At 41.0% G+C, this 24,410-nt stretch overlaps 1 protein-coding gene across 1 annotated transcript in view; it reads left to right on the top strand.

Moving 5' to 3' along the window:
• LOC117514733 (sodium- and chloride-dependent GABA transporter 2-like) overlaps positions 1-23,705 on the top strand; it is a 254,710-nt gene extending 231,005 nt beyond the window's left edge. The window contains exons 9-14 of the mRNA XM_034175296.1: positions 1,235-1,347; positions 1,493-1,630; positions 1,754-1,856; positions 13,157-13,257; positions 18,263-18,433; positions 22,496-23,705. Coding sequence (XP_034031187.1) covers positions 1,235-1,347; positions 1,493-1,630; positions 1,754-1,856; positions 13,157-13,257; positions 18,263-18,433; positions 22,496-22,720 — 851 coding nt within the window. The 3' untranslated portion in view covers positions 22,721-23,705. The remainder of the gene's footprint in view (positions 1-1,234; positions 1,348-1,492; positions 1,631-1,753; positions 1,857-13,156; positions 13,258-18,262; positions 18,434-22,495) is intronic.
• Positions 23,706-24,410: the final 705 nt, after the last annotated feature.

Below are 24,410 nucleotides of genomic sequence, written 5' to 3'. Positions count from 1 at the left end.
ATGTCTATGGCATTTTCAGTGTTAAAAGTTAGCATTTAGCAATTGCAGCCGTCGTCACGTTCGGGTGCATTTGTTTTCAAATTGTAACATTCTTTAAATTTATTTTTGCTTATATATTAATAATCTAATGATTATTATATACAATTTTAGAGAAAGAGACAAAAATAACCTGAATAGAAACACAACAGAAAATATATAATAGGAACTAACAATGAACATATATAAATAAATAAATACATACATACAGAAATAAATGTTTCCTGTGAACACCTAGTGACTCTCACACCTCCATTTCATCCCTGTCTTATTTAAGTTTGACAGTTTGTTTTGGTCAAACCATATTTTCAGTTTGTTAATTTCTTTAGTGATTTCCTCCAGAACTATCTGCCAAACTAGAAAACTGCTGCATCGTAGTAAGAGCAGAATACTACTGGAATGAATTTGAATAAGGAAAGTTGTATTTTTTTTTTTCTCGCCTAAATGGATTCAGCACTCACTCCAGTTTATCGTCTGGAATAGTCCCAGATTGCATTTCAGAGCTTCTAGAATTGAAACATTTTCGTGCACGTGGTGTTGGGCGGTAATTTTTGGTTTCAGCTTTTTTTGTTTTTCACCACTTTCATCCCTGAATATGAGTTGTAATTCACTTTTGTGCGGATTAAAGTTACTAACTGGGACTCCTGTCTTGTTGCGAGAAAGAAACGAGAATCGTCCTCCGTTCTGTTCACACAGCTCCAAACGTTGCGCGGCTCTCTGACAAGTCAAGATAGAACGATAGAGTCCAGTCTGAATTAATAACTTCAAAGCGAAACACAGTTTTGTTTATTTTTATTTATGTCCACAGATCAAGGATACAGTGACCAATTTCATATTTATTTACTTTAAGACTCAAGGAAATACATAGAAAACCTGTAAAGCCTACTTTTAGTACAAAATTCACGAGGTATCGATAAGGATTCGGATCGATAAGCAGAATCGATAATGGCATCGATATCGATAAAATCTTATCAATACCCATCCCTACTCCTAAATTCTACACACTGTAGCTTTAAAATACTGCAGATGCAGCCTCAAAGTGATTCTTGTTTTTCTTTTCAGAATGTTGCTTCTTATTCCGAACTGCGGCAGAACTCGGAATCAGTCTCAATCAGAGCCTGGGTTGGTCTGAACTGTCGACCTGATAATCATTTTGTTGAGGTGGTAACACTTTCTATGGTGTTGTGTTTCCTCACAGGGCCTGGCCTTGCCTTCATCGCCTACCCCAGAGCTGTAGCCATGATGCCTTTACCTCAACTCTGGGCTGTCTGCTTCTTCCTCATGATCATCATGCTGGGTTTGGACTCAGAAGTAAACAGTGGTTGATAATTTACAATACAAATTACAAATTAAATTTATCCTCCAACTACTCACATATTAACAAACCATGTGAGCAAGATTCCAGCACACCTGCACAATCATGATAACCCGGTCGACCCTCTGCTCTCTTCTGCAGTTTGTGAGTCTGGAGGCCCTGATGACGTGTGTGACAGACTTGTACCCACAGTTGATCAGACGAGGTCACCGCAGAGAGCTGCTGCTGCTGTTTATCTGCCTTGTCTGCTTCCTTGTAGGCCTGGTCATGGTCACACCGGTATGTCATGTTGGATTTGTGGCTGTGTTTTTGGTTTGTTTTCGTATGAAAGTACACATGATTCCCAAACCTCTTTGGACTTTGTGATGAAAAATAATGCTGTTCTCTCTGTCTTGTGTGCAGGGCGGTCTGTATGTCTTTCAGATCTATGATCATTTCTCCTGCAGTGGAGCCAGCCTGATGCTACTCTCTATCTTCCAGTCTCTGGCCATCGGCTGGGTCTATGGTTTGAATCCCACCTCCTTCTTTGCTCTCCTCCTCTGTTTTGGCTTCAGGGACCTGAAAGTTTTGTTCTTTCTGGCCTTGTTCATACAGGAGTCGCATATGACATTATGTATATAGGGCAAAATACGTCAGGTGGCAACATGTGTCAGCATATATAGTGTAGAGTAAGACACCTCAATGCTTCTGCAGTATTTCTACATCCTCAATACATAACGCTACTCCTGTGTCAGGAGGTTTCAACAGTGTTTATAAACAGTATTTTCCAGCACACAGTAAAATCACCAGTGTTAAATTAACACTGCCAGTGTACATATGGGCCTTCTCTGATGAGAGTAGGACCATATGCCATCAGCATGTGGCACTGTCACATATTGGTGTCTATCTTGGATATGACGGCAAAATTCTGTGTAGTGTTTGCCAATTTTATATCAACCATGTAGTACTCCATGCATCTCTTGTGTTCAGTTCACTCATGCATTAGAACTATACACTATGCTATACGCAATACATGCCTTCGTATGAAGGAAGCTCATAGTGGACCTCTTCAGCGTTTGTGAAGTACGTAGTTTGGATTAAAATTGTATTACTGTATTTTCTGAAGTATGTCACACCTATCAAAAATATGTCTTAAAGTAAAAACAAAACAACATACAGGTGCATCTAAAAAAAATTGATTATCTTGAAAAAGTTCAATATTTTTGTCATGTACGAGGTCTGTTAGAAAAGTATCCGACGTTTTTATTTTTTCAAAAACCATATGGATTTGAATCACGTGTGATTGCATCAGCCAAGCTTGAACCTTTGTGCGCATGCGTGAGTTTTTCCATGCCTGTCGGTTGCATCATTCACCTGTGAGCAGGCTTTGAGTGAGGAGTGGTCCACCCCCTCGGCGGATTTTCATTGTCAGGAAATGGCAGAATGATTTGAGCTTTTTTTCCATCAGAATTTTTTCAGAAACTGTGAGAGACCTCCAGGTGGACACCGTTCGGAAAATTAATATGGCTTTCATGGACGATTTTATGGGGATTACACAGATTAAGGAGTGATCCAGATGGTTTAAAGACCGCCCACAACTGCTGAGAGCGCGGTGCACTCCCAGCCCCCATCGACAGGCTGACACCCCGCTGGAACAACCAGATCATTTCCAACGTGAAGGCTTTGTTGATCCGGGACCTCGTCTGACTTTCACAAAAGGCTGAAGATGTGGACATCAGCACTTTTTCGGTACATTCCACCGTTACAGGAGTTTTTTTTCATGGAAAGAAAAGCGGAGGAATGCGCCACGGAGCCGTTCATTACGCGGGATAAAACCACCTCGGTGTTGGTCTCACAGGACAGCTTAAAGGTGGATTTCAGATGGATTCCGGTTGCTTTTCAGTCGTGTGATTATCCGATTGTGATTGTGCATGAGCTGGACCTGCCCCAACATGTCCTGGAAGGCTTCATCACGGTGTTGCTTTGCGCCATGCAGCTCCACCGCGACGCGCGGAATTCCTCCGCATGTCTGTCTCAATGTGCCGAAAAAATGCTGATGTCCACTCTTTTCACAATTCCTGTGCTAGTCAGACGACATACCGGATCAAGACAGCGTCCAGTTTAGAAATGAACGGCACATTCCACTGTTACAGGAGTTTTTGTCATGGAAAGAGGAGCGGAGGGACGCGCCACGGAACTGTTCATTACGCGGGACAAAACCACCTCGGTGTTGGTCTCACAGGACGGCTTAAAGGTGGATTTCAGACGGCTGTCGGTTGCTTTTCAGTCGTGTGATTATCTGATTGTGATTGTGCATGAGCTGGACCTGCCCCAACATGTCCTGGAAGGCTTCATCACGGCGTTGCTTTGCGCCATGCAGCTCCATCGCGACGCGCGGCAAATAACGCAACCGACAGGCGTGAAAAAACTCACGCATGCGAACGAAGGTTCAAGCTTGGCTGATGCAATCACACGTGATTCAAATCCATATGGTTTTTGAAAAAAATAAAAAGGTCGGATATTTTTCTAACAGATCTCATATTTCAGAACATGAAAACTTGAAAAAACTAATTACATATAAACAAAATATTTAAAGGATTTTTGAATTTTATTTTTAGAATTATGGCCTACAACACACAAAATAGAAAAATTGTATCTGAAACTACAACCCCAATTCCAATGAAGTTGGAATGTTGTGTAAAATGTAAATAAAAACAATACAATGATTTGCAAATCCTCATCAAACTATATTCAATTGAATACACCACAAAGACAAGATATTTAATGTTCAAACTGATAAACTTTATTGTTTTTGTGCAAATATTTGCTCATTTTGAAATGGATGCCTGCAAAACGTTTCAAAATAGTTGGGACAAAAGACTGCGAAAGTTGATGAATGCTCAAAGAACACCTGTTTGGAACATTCCACAGGTGAACAGGTTAATTGGAAACAGGTGAGTGTCATGATTGGGGATAAAAGGAGCATCCCCAAAAATCAGCCATTCACAAGCAAAGATGGGGCGAGGATCACTACTTTGTGAACAACTGTGTGAAAAATACTCCAACAGTTTAATAACAATGTTTCTCAACTTTCAGTTGCAAGGAATTTAGGGATTCCATTATCTACAGTCCATAATATAATCAGAAGAGTCAGAGAATCTGGAGAACGTTCTGCACATAAGCGGCAAGGCTGAAAACCAACATTGAATGCCCATGACCTTCATTCCCTCAGGTGGCACTATATTAAAAACCAGCATCGTTGTGTAAAGGACCTTACCACGTGGGCCCAAGAACACGTCAAAAAAACACTGTAAGTTAGTCGCTACATCTACAAGTGCAAGTTTAAAACTCTACTATGCAAAGTGAAAGCCATACATCAACAACACCGAGAAACGCCATTGCCTTTTCTGGGCCCAAGCTGATTTGAAATGGACAGACGCAAAGTGGAAAAGTGTGCTGTGGTCTGATGAGTCCACATTTCAAATTGTTTTTGGAAATCATGGACGTTGTGTCCTCCGGACAAAAGAGGAAAACGACCATCCAGATTGTTACCAGCTCAAAGTTCAAAAGCCAGCATCTGTGATGGTATGGGGGTGTGCTAGTGCCCATGGCATGGGCAACTTACACATCTGTGATCTCACCATCAGTGCTGAAAGGTACATCCAGGTTTTGGAGCAACACATGCTGCCATCCAAGCAACGTCTTTTTCAGGGACGTCCCTGCTTATTTCAGCAAGACAATGCCAAGCCACATTCTGCACGTGTTACAACAGCGTGGCTTCGTAGTAAAATTCCACCTACAAAGCATCAACAATTAGTGTCCTTAGTTCCCAAATGCTTATTGAGTGTTGTTAGAAGGAACGGTGATGTAACACAGTGGTAAACATACCAATGTCTCAGCTTTTTTGAAATGTGTTGCAGGCATCCATTTCAAAATGAGCAAATATTTGCACAAAAACAAAAAAGTCTAGCAGTTTGAACATTAAATATCTTGTCTTTATGGTGTATTTACACAACGTCCCAAATTAATTGGAATTGGAGTTGTAATGGAATATTTGATTTCAAGTCACTATTTCTGCAGTATAAAACCCATTAATCTCTCATTCTGGTTCAGTATACACAACCATAATCACAGGGAAGACTGTTGGCTTGGCAGTAAGCAGTAAGGAAGGTAAGCCACAGAAAGTCATTGCTGAAAGGGCTGGCTGTTCATAGAGTGTTAGATCAATGTAAAGTTGATTAGAAGGGAAGAGTGTTGTAGCAGGGATGACCACAGCCTTGAGAAGATAGTCAGGCAAAGCAAATTCAAGAATGTGGTGCAGCTTCACAAAGAGTGGATAGAGACTGGAGTCAGTGCATCAAGAGCCAGCACACATAGACATGCCCAGGAAATGGGATACAAATGTCACATTCCTAGTGTGAAGTCACTCCTGAACCAGAGACTATGTCAAAAGCGTCTTCTCTGGGCAAAGTACAAAATAGTAAAAAAACAACAGAATCAGTCGTCCGGAAATAACTGCACCAAAGGTATGAGTTCACCCGCAGTAAATCAACAGGGTAGCAGAGAGAATATGAAGGTAATTGCCAGCACATAGCATTGAGCTCCACTAACAGAGCCAGATTTTAGAATATGTGAGGCTGAGATCTGTTCTCCTTGTAGTATGATACGTTAAAGGCATGGGAAGGTCATGAGATACTAGGGGAGCTATGACCACTACCTTTGCACCCCCCCCCAGGACTAAACTAAACCAACTTTTTTAGGTTCCTTAGATGACCCCCCCCCCCCCCCCCAAAAAAAAAACAATCAGAATGTTCCCAAAAATAAAACCTGGCCTCAAGCCAGTTATCCAAGATGGCGTCCAAGATTGCCGCCAAAATAGGGTTTTTCACTAAAACACCTTTAAACAACATATAAACAATTTAAATATCACAGAGATTCAATGATAAGGTTCTATTAGTGGCCATTTTGAGTGCCATTTTGAATCTTAAACCCATGACTGAATTTAGTTTAGGCACAAATGAGTTTGGGCAAGCAACACGACTTGTTACAATCACTGAAAAATACGGGTTTTTTTTTTTTTTTGGTAACACTGCGAGGATTCACAAATTTTACAATAAGACGGACAATTATGAGAACCAGGGCTGTTATAGCCCTCGTAGCAAAAATCACATACATATTTCACCCCCAAAAATTGTTTAAGATTTGTGACCCCATAATAGTGATTTTTAAACAGAAAAACAAAAACTGTTTTCTGCTGCATCGGCATTCCTGTTTGGAATTTTGCCAGCTTTCTCTCCCTTCAGGTCTGAAGAACACCACAATTTTGCAGCCCAGAGCGCTTTCAAATTTTGCCACCTGATCTAAAGATACTGACATAGCAGCTGTTAACTCCACGCTAATTTGTAATGCGTGTCCTCGCTCCTCTGATTCCTGCATGGTCAGATGAGGATTCAATAACTGGACGAGGTTTATCACAAAACATAAACTGTTCTCGGGATTATACACGATATTAAGGCATCCGGATTTTTTCTTTATAACCTTGTGATGCAGGAGATCATCTATTTTACGCTTCCCTGATCCGATCTGGTTGTGGATGACTTGGACCACTAATTCCAGAGAGCCGTCAGATTAAACATTGGAATTCGATTGGATCAATCATTCTAGCAAATTTTGGAAGGCCGTCACATCGGCTCCATCATTGTATGAGGTGATCAAAGCAGCGTCGTTGTAGACGGAATCCCCATGAATTTCCATTTGGATAAAGTCCCCGGCCTTGGCGTGTGTTAAAGCTTTTTCAACTGAGTTTTGGAGCCTTCCTATTACATTACGAGGCTGCCTGATTTCGATATTGTTAAAAGCTGGTCTCCTGATAAGATTAGTGGGGGATCAGTGCTACACCCTAGTCGCGCATCATCAGTGCTTTCCATCAAAACAGACAACGCAGCGTTTATCAGAGTTAAACGCGTCCTTATTTTGGGGGACTTTTTCATATGCCCGTTTGATTGAGTGGTGTCACAATGAAAATCTACTGTCTTTCGCCTCCGGTACCATCGCGGGATATGGAGGCGAGACCCGCAAAGAATCCCAGTCATTAAAAATATATAAACCTCTCTCAGCATCCATGGAGCTCTGGGGCTTCAATTGCCGAGACGTGCGGTGCTGTGGATTTTGCCGCAAGAAGTCTGTCCTTGCAGCAACAGGTGTACCAGCCGCTTCGCATTAAAACAGCGAGCGTAATCTCAGGACTTGTGCCAAGTGTGCTGCAGCTCCATTCAGTAGACAGAGAGGTGATGCCGGTATTGTGCGCTGAATCTGGCACAACACCGGCTACAAAGCAGACACGGGCAGTGGTGGTTAACGAGCTCGTTAATGAGCCTGCAGACTCAATAAGCGCAGCGGAGGCAGAGAGCAGGAGAGGAAGAACGGCGCCCGCTGTTGATGTCGTTGCTGATCTGAGCACACAGATCTGTATCTCACATTCATTGCATTACATTACTTTTGGATGTTGAAACCAGGACGTGTATAAGTAACATTACTAACAGATAAAATCAATTTCAATGCGGGATCGGACTGAAGGCGGGAGCACGTCGTCTTGTCCCTGACGTCATGGAAATGATACGTCTGTACAAACTGTTTTCATAGAGGGCTAAAGTTTAGCTGCAAATTTGTCATTTTTAAACAAAGATTTCTCCACTGAATTACAAATTTGGGCTTACAGATTTACTTTACTGCATTCACAAGGGTCTTATAAATACATATCAGCTATTTCTTTCTGAAATCTGACCACATTTATTTCAATGCAGGTCTACTTTAATCAGTCTCAAATCATTAATCAGTCTCAAATCTGAAATCATAACTTTTACGATAAGATTGACCAACACTGTTTCCACTTGAACACATTGAAGAAAAAAAACAAAAAAACAGCAGGCATACAAATATACAAGGAAAATGAACAGTTTATTTGCATTTTGAGTGCTTAAATGCTTCTTGTGGCTCCAAAATTTTGTGGAACCAGATTAAAAGTCCTTGTGAATTTAGGAAAAGTTAAGTTTTGAAAGCGACATTGTAAAGTTACATAAAAGGATAAAAGACACTTTTCTGCAAATTCATTGTTATTCTGAAAAGCTACGCTAGGAAGTTATCTTATGAAAGTGAAAATCTTGACAAGCCTTAAAAAGGGTTACCAGGCTGGCAGATTGTTATCAAAAGTTACCAAAAGTCATGAAACAAAGCATGAACAAAGAGTCACATGGTAGCTTTAGTTACATGAGGCTTGGCGGCTTGGGGCCTTGTTAGCCAAAAAACAAAATTAAGCTCTTGTCAGAAGAGCAGATAAGAGGAGAAGAGGGCAGAAGAGAAGAGCCAAAAGAAGGGAAGACAGTGAAGGGGGTCAGTTCTGAAACTTTTAAAGGGGACCCCACATAATAAACTCCACCCACTTGGTGTATGTAATTTCACATATGTAAAATCAGAGGAGTTAACATGTTTAAAGACATTAAATATATTGACATACATGTTGTTCTTAGGTTTTCTTAAACTACCACACATGAGCGTTTTCTGGACTAAATTTTACAAACCATTGATTAAAACTAAATAATTCACCATAGCAAAGTATAAATAATTCAAGAATCACATTTAACATACCATGTTATAATGGGAACACATATCAGGTTAAATGGAATATACGAGTATGCAAAGCGTTTTTCTGATTAAACATAGCATGGAGGACATTAGAACTTTCATATGTAGATAAAATAATGTTCTTTGTGACATAAGGTGGTTGTGTGCTTCAAACTGAGACCTGTAGGATAAACTGGTTAACAAGGCTTAGTTTATGGTCTTCTTATCCTAAGTAGATATCCTGGCAGGTCTGGGAAGCTTATCTTTTTGACGCTTGGCAATTAAAATGTCCTATAATTTTGACTGTCCGGCATTTCACTGAAAAGTAGAGTTTCAGGGATATTGAAGAACTCTAACTTCGGGACCCTGGACAGTGCAGCTGGAGGAAGTTTTTGTGAGATATTTTTGGTTGGAGACCAGGAATTTCAAGTCAGAAGTGAAAACAACAGTCATTTCAATTGAAACAACAGCCCTCTTGGAGAAAATAATTAATACTCTTATTTAATTAATTCTACCAACATTCACAGATCTCCGCTACACTGGGATGTATGATACATGAGCCTAAGTTAAGCGTTATCTGGTCAAACTGATGTTCATGTCTCACTGGACCAAGGACCATCATTTTGGTCTTGTCTGAGTTTAAAAGTAAGGTGGACAGCCACCTTTTCGCAACACAATCCTCAAAAGCAAGGGTGGGCAACAAGGTCCAAAACACTGCAGGTTTTGCTTGCAAACAGTAACCTCAGAGGGTGGGACACTGATGAGCGTCTCCCCTGAACATAAAGACCCGATCATCAATGAAATCACCTGCTGTGACACCTGATCGTTAATGAAATCACTTGCTGAAGTGATTGGTTGCAAGGAAATCCTGCAGTGTCTCGGCCCTTCAAGGAACATGATTGCCCACCCCTGCTCTAAAATCTTTATGTGTATGAGATTACCAGCAATTATTTGCATGTACAACCCTGTGTCTTCAGCATAGCAATTAAAAGTACTCCTATAACGCTGCAGTTTATGCCCAAGGGGTGATATAAAAAGGGAGGATATAGCGAGAGACCTAAGATGGACCCATGTGGAACCCCATATTTCATGTCAACAAGGTTAGAGTTGTGGCCCCTTCACACATAACATGATTGAGGCCGAATGGCGAACGAAGGAGGATTCAAGTACCATTTGTGAAAAATCGGAGCCACCTATCACCTCGTATAGCAGTCCCCACAACCATTCGGACACAGCACATGCACTCTTCATTCACGTCGCTCACGCTGGAAGCTCATTCGAATGACGGGCAAGATGAGGTCACACTACCCCATGATCATGCTCACAACATTCGCATGGCATGTCGAATTCAGGTCGGACACATCTTGTAGCGGCCAAGGGGCTGCACATAATCATCGGCCACATCGAACCCTGGCCGAATGGCGCAGTCGAGGCAGCCTTCACACCAGCGGCTGAATGACAGCAAATAGCATGCGAGTGCCATTCGACCCACTCTTGACCGGAGTCCAGGTGCCACCCATGAACATGCACACAACGAGGACCAGAAAAACTAAAGCCTTGCTGTCTACAAAACTGCACAAGCCACCTATTCAATGACATCAGCCTACTAAATGCCTCATCATACCCCAAGAGGAGAGGGGACCAGAGTTATTAAGTGATGCTGACACGTTTTTCTGTCAAGCTCACAAGTCCTCTCTTTGCCCATTTTTGTTACCTCAGATTGCTTCATGTTGTAATATCATTTACGCCAACATGAGGCTATATCTCATGTATCTCTATGTGGCTATATCTAGTGTCATGTTAATTTGTCTGACTCTCCTTGTGCAACGTCAGCACCCTAAGGTGATTAGTAAGATTGCATCACTGTGTGACACTTGAGTAAATGCTAACCCTAACCATAACCTTGACCATAACCATCATGTTAACCATAACCAAAACAAAGACAAATGTTCCCTGATTCCATGCCAGAGAGAAATGACACAACTGTCAAAACGATTCTCCCCACTTGTCACTAAATAATGCAGCTGGGATCCCTAACTTGTCATGTTATGACAAAAAGGGGTACTGACCAAGTGTAAAAATGTGAGTTGGCAGTGAGAATATATAGCGCTGAAATAACTCCAATACATCCGGATATCGGTTTCATACCAGATATACATGCACTCTGGACCCAAATCTTGGATGAGTTTGGAACTAATATATAAACCTATGTTTGATTCCCAGTCAAGCTCAGTGTCTGTTACCTCAGCCCAGTGACGAAATTAGTCAAATTTTCATGATGGGGTTTCACTATTCCTAACTCTACTCCTACCCCGACCCTAACCTTAACCATAACCTAATCTTACTCTTTCCCCCCACCCTAACCATAACCACCCCCGACCCCCCCGCCTCACTTTTAATTTTGTGCAGCCATCACGGAATGAATTAGAATGAATTTGTGCTGCTGTGACAAAAATGAGGCGCTTTTCGTCACATCACAAACCAGTAGATTAATGTATATTTCGTGCTGCTGAATCACGACTTGCCGTGAGATTAGGTTGGTTACCTTGGATAAATAACTTCTTCTGCATAAACTAATCTGGGTCCACCATCGATAGGGAATTGTAGACTCTTTTGTGCTTCACGTTATGGTGCAGTTAAAAGTAGGTTATGGTCCAAAGCTTGTTGCTGCAATAACTCATCAACACTTCGGATGCAAATTCTGGGACAAAATTGTGAACAAGTTGCAACATGATTGTTCAATGATCTTTGTGATCTCTGTAAACTTGTTAAAATTAGGTCATGTTCAGAACCTTATCAGCTCAGTAATTCATCAACACTCCCAGGTGTCGCTTCCATATTGGATGCACATACGCTGGACCTAAATCTTGAATGTGTTTGTGAGCGCACTGCCTCCAGTAACCAAGTTATATGTAGAGCACAATCAAAAATGTGTTGCCACCATAACGCAAACACTTGCCTCGACTTATCAACACTTACACAGGTAGGGAAAAAGTGTGATACTTTACTGAATAATTTCCATTTGTCAAAATGTTCTGATGTGTTCCCACGGCTTGAAAGTGATATGAATAGGTTGTTTCATTTCAACTGTGAATAAATTACTGCTTCTCCTACAACCCCAATTCCAATGAAGTTGGGACATTGTGTAAAATGTAAATAAAAACAGAATACAATGATTTGCAAATCCTCTTCAACCTATATTCAGTTGAATACACCACAAAGACAATATATTTAATGCTCAAACTGATAGACTTTGTTGTTTTTGTGAAAATATTTGCTCATTTTGAAATGGATGCCTACAACACATTTCAAAAAAGTTGGGACGGGGCAACAAAAGACTGGGAAAGTTGATGAATGCTCAAAGAACACCTAATTGGAAACACGTGAGTGTCATGATTTGGAATAAAAGGAGCATCCCCAAAAGGCTCAGCCATTCACAAGCAATGATGGGGCGAGGATCACCACTTTGTGAACAACTGCATGAAAAAAATAGTCCAACAGTTTAAGAACAATGTTTCTCAACGTACAATTGCAACGAATTTAGGGATTCCATCATCTACAGTGAATAATATAATCAGAAGATTCAGAGAATCTGGAGAACTTTCTACACGTAAGCGGTAAGGCCAAAAACCAACAATGAATGCCCGTGACCTTCAATCTCTCAGGAATTGCATTAAAAACTGACATCATTGTGTAAAAGATCTTACCGCGTGGGCTCAGGAACACTTCAGAAAACCATTGTCAGTTAACACAGTTCGTTGCTATATCTACAAGTGCAAGTTACAACTCCATGCAAAGTGAAAGCCATACATCAACATCATCCAGAAACGTCGCCTCCTCTGGGTCTGAACTCATTTGTACGTCGTGTCCTCTGGACAAAAGAGGAGAAAACCATCCAGATTGTTACCAGTACAAAGTTCAAAAGCCAGCATCTGTGATGGTATGGGGGTGTGTTAGTGCCCATGGCATGGGCAATTTTGGTAATGGTACATTCCAACTTTCACCTCATGAAATATTCGTACCATTGAACTCATAAACATTCATTCTTTGTATACTATTTTGAATAGTACGAGAATGATCTTACTGCTGCTACACAGTATAAACTAAGTTTCTATTCTGAAGCTGTGATACAGCTGTTCTTTCTCAGTTATTTTCCTCTGTGTTGATGTGAACCACACAGTTAACTTGTTCCTGTTGTGCCCACAGGAGCCGAGCGGTTCAGCGCTAACATCAAGGACATGACTGGCGACAGACCCATGACTGTCTTCATACTGTGCTGGAAATACTTCACCCCAGCTGTGTGCACTGTGAGTGACCCCACCAAACTGCTGCTGCACTGTTTAGTGTCTGTTTGCTGTAAAATAGCACACTGTAGATGTCAGCATTATTTAGGATCTTTACACATGTCCCTCCTACTGCACATCAGCCAGTTTGTGAGAGAGATGTTATTGTGAAAGCTCCTGTTTGTCCATATCTGAAGTCCTGTTTCTTTCCCATGTAGCAGCTGTTTGTACATCTGTGTCCAAATCCTAAAACCACACTAAAAACTGCAAAGATCATGATAATGTCCAGAATTTGGATTATGTGTCTGACAGAGTTGTAGTACTGTGCAAAATTGTTCAGCATCATTGGACCTCATGTAAAACTGCAAACATAACTAAAACCGTGTGTACATACAAAAGCAGAAGCATGCATGTGAATCTATATTATAATAGCCAAGTGGCCTCTGTGTAAGTCTATGTGTGCGTGTGTATGGTATCAGGTCTGGATGACGGATATGGCTGGACACAAATGCAGGACTTTGACAAAAAGCTCTGTATGTAAAAACAGTTTACTGAAGCAGTAAACGTGGTCCGGTACACAAAAAGGCAGTCCAACAAGAGCAAATGTTCATGGAACATAGACAAACGTATAGATAAACTTATAGATAAATTCATAGATAAACTTATTGTTATTACAACAAGTGCAACGAAATTGCACTTTGGGGGGTGGGGGGAGAGGGGGTCATGTGCATCATGTGTGCAGATGAGATGAGTTTGTATCAGTGAGATGAGTCTGTATCAGTTTCTGTCAGTGTGTGCATAATGTCTGGGGTTGCTTTGACAACATCAGACTGTAGGGGAAGGCAGAAGATAAGAGGGGCAGCCGAATGGTTCACCAAGGCCGTAGAAATTCTTCTGGAGGAAAACACATTTGCAGCTCCTCTGACTGACCAAATCCAGTTTATGATTATTCCCTGGTCTTCGACATCTTCCTTTGCAAGGCGTACAGTTGCTCAGAGATGTTATCCAACTTATGTCTGAGTTCAAGGGTTAACACAGTCTGAGACTGTATCGCCATGCCCAACTCATTAATCATGAGGGACAGGTGAGGGTCGTGGTTCTGGTAGCAGCTGTCTTGCCAATTCTCCAGTAGTTCAGAGCAGCACATAAACCAATAAGCACCAGCCCTCCCACAATAACAACAAATAAAAATAAGTCTTCAACGTCCTCCACAGAGAGTGGTGCCAAGCATGTAACATGCTACTTCTCCCAGGCATCGAGAACACAGCCTGCAGGGTAGGTTCCATCTGGGCACACAGGGTCCCCCAGCCCTGATTTCCTTGTTGAAAAAATGGTCTCAATCAGGTTCACAGACCAGCTGATCAATTCCATGCTTAATCCAAATATAGTTTGAAGAACAGTCTGGTGAAGTAGGGACTTTGAAGGTTGGAGCAGAGATAGAGGAGATAGAGGAGAGAGGAGGAAATGCAACTGCCGGAGTCATCAGGCTTAGGTGTGGTTGGTGATACAGGCAGGTGGTCAAAACACACAAGAGGCAAGCAGGTCAAGAATACATAAACAGAGCTGGAGAGAAGGCACAAGGCGCATCAATCTGGCGAAGGAGCAGAGTAGAATGAGGAGCTTAAATACACCCAGGTGCAAATTGAGAGCAGGTGAGCATGGAAAGCACCAGAATGAGGGTGTGGCCAGAGGGAGAGAAATGTCCACCACCAAGACCCAAGAGACAGACAAGAGAGACAGGGACAGACAAACCCAAGCAGGAAAAACCCAATAAGAGAATAAACATACAAGAAAGCATCCGAACCAAGACAATACAACTAGAGCATAAAAATAAAACATGGCCAAACTCACATCCTGACAGTACCCCCCCCCCCCCCCCCCCCCCTTAAGGGCTGACTGCAGATGGCCCAGGAGCAGCAGGATTTGCAGAATGAAAATCATGGAAGAGACCTGGGTCCAAAATAAAGGGGGAGGGAACCCATGACCACTCCTTGGGACCGTAACCCTTGCAGTCAATCAAGTATTGAAACCTGCAGCCCCTACGATGCGAAGCAAGAAGCCACCACACAGAAAAAAACAGCTCCCCCACCACCGTGCCAGAGGGCACCAAGAACTAGACTTAAATGGTTTAACGTGGCTAACATGAAAGGTGGGATGAATATGCATGGAACTGGGTAACTGGAGACAGACAGAAACAGGAATTTTAACTATTGTCGTGGTTTATGTTGGTTGGTTTAGCCAGTTTAGTTAAGTGTCATGTTGCCATTACTATGAGTGAGTTAAGTGTCATGTTGCTGTTATCATGAGTGAAAAGTGTACTGCGGTTGATGCTTTCCGCCACCGTCTCTGTTTGTGGGTGTATAAAACTAAAGGCACCTGTTTGCGGCAGAATGCAGAAAAGACTTAAAGGCATGCTGTATGCTTTGATCATGGACAAGTTTTGGAGTGCTGACATTTGCTGTTTGGTATGCTTATGTATTTTGGGTCAAGGATGAACACCACAAAAACAAAACATTGACAGGACTAATATTTTTGAAGAAACTACAGATTTTAGCTAACAACACTGGACAATGGAAGTTGCTAATTATATTCTGAACTCGCATGCCATTCCAGCAGGGGGCAGTAAATCATCAATATATTGGATTACAAATACTTTGGACAAAGTTGGATGTAATCAGAAGAGGATCACGATTCGCTGTCAAAGGCCAGTGGACTTTCCGTCTCTCTCCCAATTGGACTTTATAATTAGACCTAACCCAGTCAAGTGAGTGATCAGTTTTAGGATTTTATAATCAGGACTTTATCTAATTATTATTGAATTATTATTTTAATCAATATAAATGTGATTTTCTTCATTTTAATTGATCTAATCAAAGTGATTGAGTGAAAAACTATTTTAAACTGCTTACCAGCAGTTGCTAAATTCTGCAATAAAAATTAATCTGTAGTTAAAGTGTTGGTTGTGGACAGTGCATTATTGCATTTTCTCAGTGTGTAAGAAGTAAGGTGACTAGGTGTTTAACAGCAAATAGTTCTGAAGGGTTGGTCTAGTTTAACAAAATTAATGCATCCCTGGGATCCACTGTATGGATTACTAAAACCTAAATCTAGCAACTTCCAAGAGCCCCGATCCTTTAGAGGAGAGCAGCTGTTAACGGGCGTGGCCGGCTTGTATCGTGGCCCCAGGGCTATTCGGCTGGGGTGTGAGTCCAGCATCAGCAGGATGGATGTCCGGATGGAGCCAGTGAGCAGCTAGACGAATCTAGCCGGTCTTCTTGCTCGGCTAGCTACCTACTGTGGTGGCATATGGCATTTTGAAAGGGATACGAGGCCGCTGTGTCCATCGTTGGCCAGATTGATCTATCAGGACTGGTTAACGGTTGTTGCAGGACGCAAATGCAGTACTCTGACTCAATACTCTGTCCAGTAAGTAAAAGCGGTTTACTGGGGCAGTAAACCGCTTAAGCTGCCTACCTGGTACACAGGTAGGCAGTCCAACAAGATTAACAAAACCAATGCATGGTCGAGGGTACAGGCAGGTGGACAATAAGCACGGGAGGCAAGCAGGTCGAGAACAATGGATGCAGAGCTGGAGACAAGGCATAGAGCACACCCAAGTGATGAGCTGCAAATTGAGAGCAGGTGAGTGTGGAAAGCACCAGAAGAGGGCGTGGCCAGGGAGAGAGAGAGATGCCCACCACCAAGAGCCAAAGGAGACAAACAAGAGAAATAAAGACAGAAAAAACCCAAGCAGTCAAAATCCCAGCAAGAGCATAAACAAATGGAAAGACAATCCAAACGCAAGAAAATACTTGAGCAGGGACATAAAGCAGGACCAAGCCCAAGCCTGACAGAGCCTATCCCAGCAGTCATTTGCTGTCAGTTTGTCAAAAGGCCAAAACGCATTCAGACTCGCACTCACACCTACAGTCAATTTAAAGTCACCAGTTCACTTAACTCACATGTCTTTGGAAGTTGGAGAAAGCTACCTGCAATGAACCCACATAACACAGGGACAACATGCAAGCTCCAGACAGAAAGAACCAGGTTGGAAGTGAATCTGGGATATTCTCCCCGTGAGGCACTAAACCACCGTGCTGCCATTATTATGTTGTTGTTGTTCATTCGGCTGCTCCCGGTTTTGTTCAGAGTCACCACAGCGGATACAACCAGATCCGCATTGGTAATTGGCACAAGTTTTACGCCAGATGCCATTCCTGACACAACTCCAGTTTTACCTGGAGAAACACACTCAGCCGCTGGTGTTCCAAAGAGGTCTCCCATCCAAGTACTAACCAGATCCTGCTCTGCTTAGCTTCTGAGATCTGACAGGATCAGGCTGACACAGAGCAGACCGTCTGCCCCGTGCTACCATTATTATAATTATTATTATTAATAACAAATGGGTGATTTTATTTTAGTTTTTCAGTATGTCAGTTGGACCAGTGTATGTCACAGGACCTCCCATTCTAATGATAAGCAATACAATTTATTCTCCGGAAAATACAGTACGTGATCAAGCCTGCTCATGCCCATGCTTCAACTGGCTTCGAAATACACTTGGCCTTTTCCAGCCTTTGGGGTCTTCATCACTCACGCACCTATGTATATGTTGGAGAATGCCCAGAGAAATGTATCACATAGCCAGAATGTTGAAGCTGACACTCCATCACAGTACAAGTCTCATTTGACACAAAGTCTTTCCAGCGGTACCCAAGGATCCTCTGAAGAGGTTGAGTATCAATGACATCCAGCTGTCATTTTTTGTTCAGTGGTTAGTGTCCAAGTCTCACAACTACTCGACAGGCTGTACTAGTAGCCAAAAGACTTGAACTCTGGTTGACAATTGTCCAGTTTCATTCAGTACACTAAAAATGGGCAGCGGCACACAAAATGCACCGTAATTCCTCCTTTTGAGGTAATCAATCTGCTGCTCAAGACAAAATCTTAATGTCTAAATATGCATGAGCCTCACTGTATTTTCCCACAGTAATTTGTTCTTCATTTACTTCTTGTTTGTCTCCTTTAGGCTACCTTTGTGTTTTCTTTAGTACGTTGGGCTCCACTGGAACTGGGGAAAGGTCTGGTGTCTCCAGTTTGGGCCACCACCCTGGGCTGGCTCCTTACAATCTCCTCCGTCTCCCTGCTTCCCATCTGGGCCATCTACGCCCTGGCCACCACCCCGGGAACTCTGATCCAGGTTGTATCAGCACAACACTTAGCTTCCTTTAAACAAAGTGATTATGAAATTATCTGTATTAATTCCATCATCTTTGGGAATTTATTATCAAATATTAAGAGCAGGTATGTCCAAATGGGAAACTTTGAGTGCCAGTAACACACATGGTAAAATACAAAGTAAATGAACAAAGAAAGTAGATCACACTCTGTTCCAGTTTCTTATTGATTTCACAGGCATTTCAGGTGCTGCCCTTCTGTTGCTTCCAAACAAAATTATTGCAGTTATGCACAGGCGTGGTAAATAGTGTCAGCAAAAGAACCTGCACAGGATGCGCTGCAGTCACTCAGAGCTGTGTCAGTATCATCAAAATGAGCCGTATATAACAAGGATAGCGCCTAAACCATGAAATGCAAACATTTATGCCGATAAACATATACACAAATTGAATAGCATCGTCATTCATACTTTTTGGTACCAATGTGTCCAGACAATGAATGGAAAAATGTTTTTCTGTGTTGAGAGTTTATCATCTGTCTTTAATTCTGCAGAGTCGTTGCACTGCTCCAGTACCTATAAAACATAGTTCAACAGTTTAATGATTCTGTACATTAAAGTGTTGAGCTGCTGAAGATTTCTCAAATATTCTGATTTTGAGTTGCCTCTTTCATTTACACACATATAAACATTTGCACTGGCATTACAGTACATACACAGTGAGTTATGCACAGAGAAACAGGCAGCGTGGCCAAAACCACCATAGCTGACATTACCTCAAAGTGCAAGATTCACTCCTCATCTGAGTCTCCCGAAGTAACCGCTCATTTGACACAGTCACTCCAGTGGTACCCAAGGATCCTCCAAAGATACCTGGTACCAAAGACATGCATTTGTCACTGGTTAGCATCTGATGTCTCACAACCACACAGTACAACAGGAAGCACAAGGACCCAAAAAACTTTGATTCATTCTCCTGCAAACATATTGGCATCACTAAATCTCTCTGTTCAGGGTCCTCCTGACTTCAGAAGCTCTTCCCAGACATGTCTCAATCTCAAAGAATAAGGATCCAGAGACATGAATGTCACTGCCAAGATAAGTGAACGTCTCTACAAGTTCAGCATTTTTACCACATACAGACGCTTCTGATGCCTGAGTCTAGGAAGTCATTAAAAGCCTGGATCTTCATCATGATCCAGGACAATCGTAACCCCAGACACTAGGATTCCTCACTCAGCTTCTCTTGTACTGCAATCAGGGCATCTGCAAAATCATATCATCATCCACTAAGTCAAGGTCCTTTACTCACCAAAAAGGCACTTAATCCAGTGGTTTCCACAACCCTACTCCACAACTAGTCCAAGCAAGCATTGAACAGTGTGAGAGCCAGAACCCATCCTTGATGAACACCAGTTTTCACTGGGAAGAAGTAAGAGACTCTGTCCCCTCTCTGTACAGCACTCACAGTACCTGTGTGCAGGCTGCCTATGATTTCCTGCAAGTTGTTGGGGATCCTGCAAATTGTGGTATGTGCAATAAAAAAAGTTTACTAGTTCAGATGTACAAAACTGCATAATCTTTTATAACTACTCATTTGAAAATAGTTAAAAACATTACCCAGTTCTGAATAAGAACTTAATTTATGCCAATGTTTGTGAATGTTTGTGAATTTCTTGTTTACCTTTTGACTTTTGATTATAAGTGGAGATGACTGTGCAGTAGGCAGGTGAGGATGTTTTCAAAGAGTATTTTGGGGACGGGGAGGTGCATGTGTGTGTGCATGTCAAAAGCTATGGCTGTTGTTAACACTCATTTACAAACTTGATCCTGATCGACTGCAATATTTACTTTAAATGTTCTCTTGCTAATACTATTTAAAACAACTGTGAATAATTGTAATGGCATTGTTTGCATGCTGAAAAAGAGAAATCAGAAAGGAGTACTGATTGAGGATTTAGCAACCAAAATGATTTGTTTCAGTGAGAGAGCCTATAGTGAAAGTAAATAAATTATGGTTATAGCTGGAAGAAGACCTTTTGGAGGACAGACATGTCAAAAAACATTTCATAAAACTAATAACTTTAATTCTATTTTCACAGTCCACCTCAGGATAATCTTTTCACTAAGTTGATAAATATTTTTGTTAACATACTGTGACAAGCCATTTAGGGTACCGTTCAGTCTTGCTACATTGTTTTGTTTTTTTTCCATTTGGTTGAAATAATGTCATCTGAAAAAGAAACCAGACATACATACATACATACATGTCAACCTATACGGATTGTCTGTAAATTACACGGATTTTTCCGAGTTTCAGAGTCATACGGACGTACAAATAAAGTCTTATGGATATTAAGGGTTTGGTCTGCAGCAGCTTCAGCTGTTTCTGCAGCGTGGCTCCATTTTGATGCGTGAGCCAATGAAGCAATGCTTTGATCCACTAGTTCATTGGTTCTTTGATTCGCTGCTCTTCAGAAACGGCAAGTCCACTTCTTAACTCCTCTCAAAGCCATTAAAATACTTTGAGTCACTTTTGTGTGGATTAAAGTCACTAACTGGGACTCGTCTTGTTGCAGTCAAGAAATGAGAATAGTCCTCCGTTCCGTTGGCACAGCTCCAAACGCTGCATGGCTCTCTGCCGAGACAGAGTCTGGACGGAATTAATAACTTCAAAATGAAACGCCACTTTAAATAAAATGACATGTCTTTAAAACGTATTACAGACAAGAAACTACAATCCACTAAAATTATTTTTTTTCCTCCCAAAATGCGATGTGCTGTATTCTTTACAAATTACATCCTGACGTGCAGCACAGCAGCTGTAAGAGCTCAGCTCAAATGTATGGAGTGATATTCATGCCAATAATGTCTGAAAGGAAATACTTTTGACAAAAACTACATCGAGGATCCACCATGTAGAGTTTATTATGTCCAAAGTTTAAGGATCCAGTGACCAGTTTCATATTTATTTACTTTAATACTCTAAATGTTGTTCAATTTCAATTTAATTTCAATTTAATTGGCTTATAAAGCGCCAAATCACAACAAAAGCCGTCTCAAGGCACCTCACATAGAACAGTTCAACATAAAAAATTAAAATAAAGAAATAAAATTAAAAAACTTCAAATACATAATTAAAAACAAGTAAAACAATAAAACAGATAAAAAATAAAAAACTATTTATAAGAAAGAGAATAAAAATAGGCTTTAAGGTTTAACTTAAAAATATCCACGGACTCCGACTGCCTCACGGTCACAGGAAGACCGTTCCACAGAGCGGGTGCATGATAAGAAAAAGCTCTTTGAGCCACTGACATCGAAAACCTGTAAAGCCTACTGTTAGTACACAAAAAATTCACAAGAGGTATCGATAAGGAATTGGATCGATAAGCGCAATCGATAATGTTATCGATATCAATAAAATCTTATCGATACCCATCCCTAATAAACACAGGTGCAAAGTCAAGGATCATCGACATGCCCATCTGCAACATCGGCACTGGCGAGGCGATTTTCAATACACTAGATGAAGTTCTGAGGTATATTTTATTTTGTTCATTATAGTCAATTTATTTTTCATGATTTTATTAATTATTTCCATTAGTGAAACACAGTTCTTGTTTCTGTAAAAAATAACTAAATTTGAGACATTCAGTTCTATAAAATTCAGCTTGACGCATGAATACTAGATCTCTATTGTTTGAAATTCAACTGTAGAGGAAATACTAATGATCCTGACTTTAATATCACTGTGGCAACTCATAATATGTGGATAAAAACCCAGTTATGTGATACCGCTATGTGGTTGTGTGTAATGTAATAAAACTGATTTTGCGATTTGGAGGTTATAAGGATTTTGTGTTGATTTTATGGATTTTCTCACTTGGTTATATAGGTGAACCCTTAAAGGGGTTGACATGTATGGACATAAGAATTTTGAAACAAAGCAGAATAAATCTGATCATGAAATCAAAGCCCATAATATGCTTTATAAAGAGAAACAGAAATTATTGTGTGAAAAGTATTACAATTTTAATAATGTTGAAAAATACATTGACTAACTGTGACCTTTTGACATTACAGCGCTTCCGTCATCTGTGTACTCCGGCTGTAAACTCATCACAGGCCTGCTGTCATTTCCCAACCAAGAACTCCGCCATCCTTTACACGCCTGCACTGCCCATGACGGAGAAACTAAAGCAGCAATGCTCATCGGGATCATGTGACCTAATTATGGTCACTGACCAGGCAATGATAGATTCTGCTCAGCCTGTGGGGCAACAGGGCGGACCAAATTTAGCTTTATAGCTACTGGGTGCTACTTTAGGTGGTGGATCCTTCAAGCTCGAAATCTTTGGCCAAAGTCAGATTAATTTATACCGCACCTTTACAAGAGCATTTTCCTGATACAAATGAAATGCTGCTGTAAAAGTTTAAAGTTTGCTAAACATGAAATACCAAATATATTTTAGCTGCAGGATTTAGATAGAGTTTACAATATGTGACTTTTTAAAACATGCATATGCTTGGAGAAACACTGCACAAGGACCATTTGAACATGCGATCATTCATCATACGCATCGCAGGTGGATAGCTTAAACCTCAGTGACATAAACAGGAAGTGCCAATGAATAAACACTCCCATCATCACCAGCCCACATTCAATCAGTTTATAGCCCTTAAAGCTTAGTTGCTGTTGTATTAAACTGTACTTTCTACTCAAATTCCTTTAATGTTTTCACAGTTTGTTTACTTCACATTTAACACTTGTAGGCCCAGAAAGCAGACTTTAGTCTGCAGTGAAAATCCCCCCAAAGTTTAGCATATGACCATCCTCCCTTTGTTATATAACTGAGCTGAGTCTCTGTGTGCTTTGTATAGCCTGCATATGTAATAACATATGGAGGCTGACACAGGTGTCAGCAGAGAAAGCAGTCTATTGTTTCTTTGGAATGTGGCAATTAACACTTTTATGCCCAGACAGTTTCACTTAGGCACCAACCTCCTTCCTTTGTTATATTACTGAGCTGAGTCCCTGTGTGCTTTGTATAGCCTGCATATGTAACAACATATGGAGGCTGACACAGAGAAAGCAGTTTATTGTTTCTTTGGAATGTGGCAATTAACACTTGAAGGCCCACCCTTAGCAAAAAGTAGAATACTTAAAGTTAATTTTATTAAGTATGTTTGAGTCTAAGTATAGCAAGGATACTACAGACCGTGTACTGTTAGTATACTAGAATGTACACAAATGTAATACTTTTTCAGACTAAACTGGAACATTTCAAGTTTATAAAAGTATATTTTAAAGTTCATTTTAAGTTTGCAAAAGTACACTTTAAAGCAGGGGTGGGCAGCGAGGGCCAAGACACTGCAGGTTTTCGTTGCAACCAATCACCTCAGCAGGTGGGTTGCTGATGACCTTCTCCCCTGAACATAAACACCTGATCATGAATGAAATCACCTGCTGAGGCAACTGGTAGTAAGGAAAACCTACAGTGTCTCAGCCCTTCATGGCACATGATTGTCCACCCCTGCTTTAAAGTATACAACAAGTACAATGGCAGTATATTGATAAGTGCACTTGTGGTATACTTTAAGCATAGGAGAGGGATATATCAAGTACATTGATAAGTGTACGTGTGGTATACTTTAAGCATACAAGAGGGATATACCAAGTACATTAATAGTATATAGATGAGTGTACTTCTTGTATACTTTAAAGTGTACTTTTGCAAACTTAAAACGAACTTCAAAATATACTTTTATAAACTTGAAATGTTCCAATTTAGTCCAAAAAAGTATTACATTTGTGTACTTTCTAGTATAATAACAGTACACGGTCTGTAGTATACTTGCTATACTTATACTGAAGCATACTTAATAAAATGAACTTTAAGTTTACTACTTTTTGCTAAGCGCAGACAGTTTCACTTCAGCACCAACCTTCACCCTTTGTTATATAACTGAGCTGAGACTCAGGAGGCCTTAGCAATGC

The sequence above is a fragment of the Thalassophryne amazonica genome, chromosome 1, assembly GCF_902500255.1.
Source record: "Thalassophryne amazonica chromosome 1, fThaAma1.1, whole genome shotgun sequence".
NCBI classification, from domain to species: domain Eukaryota; kingdom Metazoa; phylum Chordata; class Actinopteri; order Batrachoidiformes; family Batrachoididae; genus Thalassophryne; species Thalassophryne amazonica.
The sequence above is the reverse complement of the archived record's forward strand: the minus strand, read 5'-3'. Positions and strand labels throughout refer to the sequence as shown.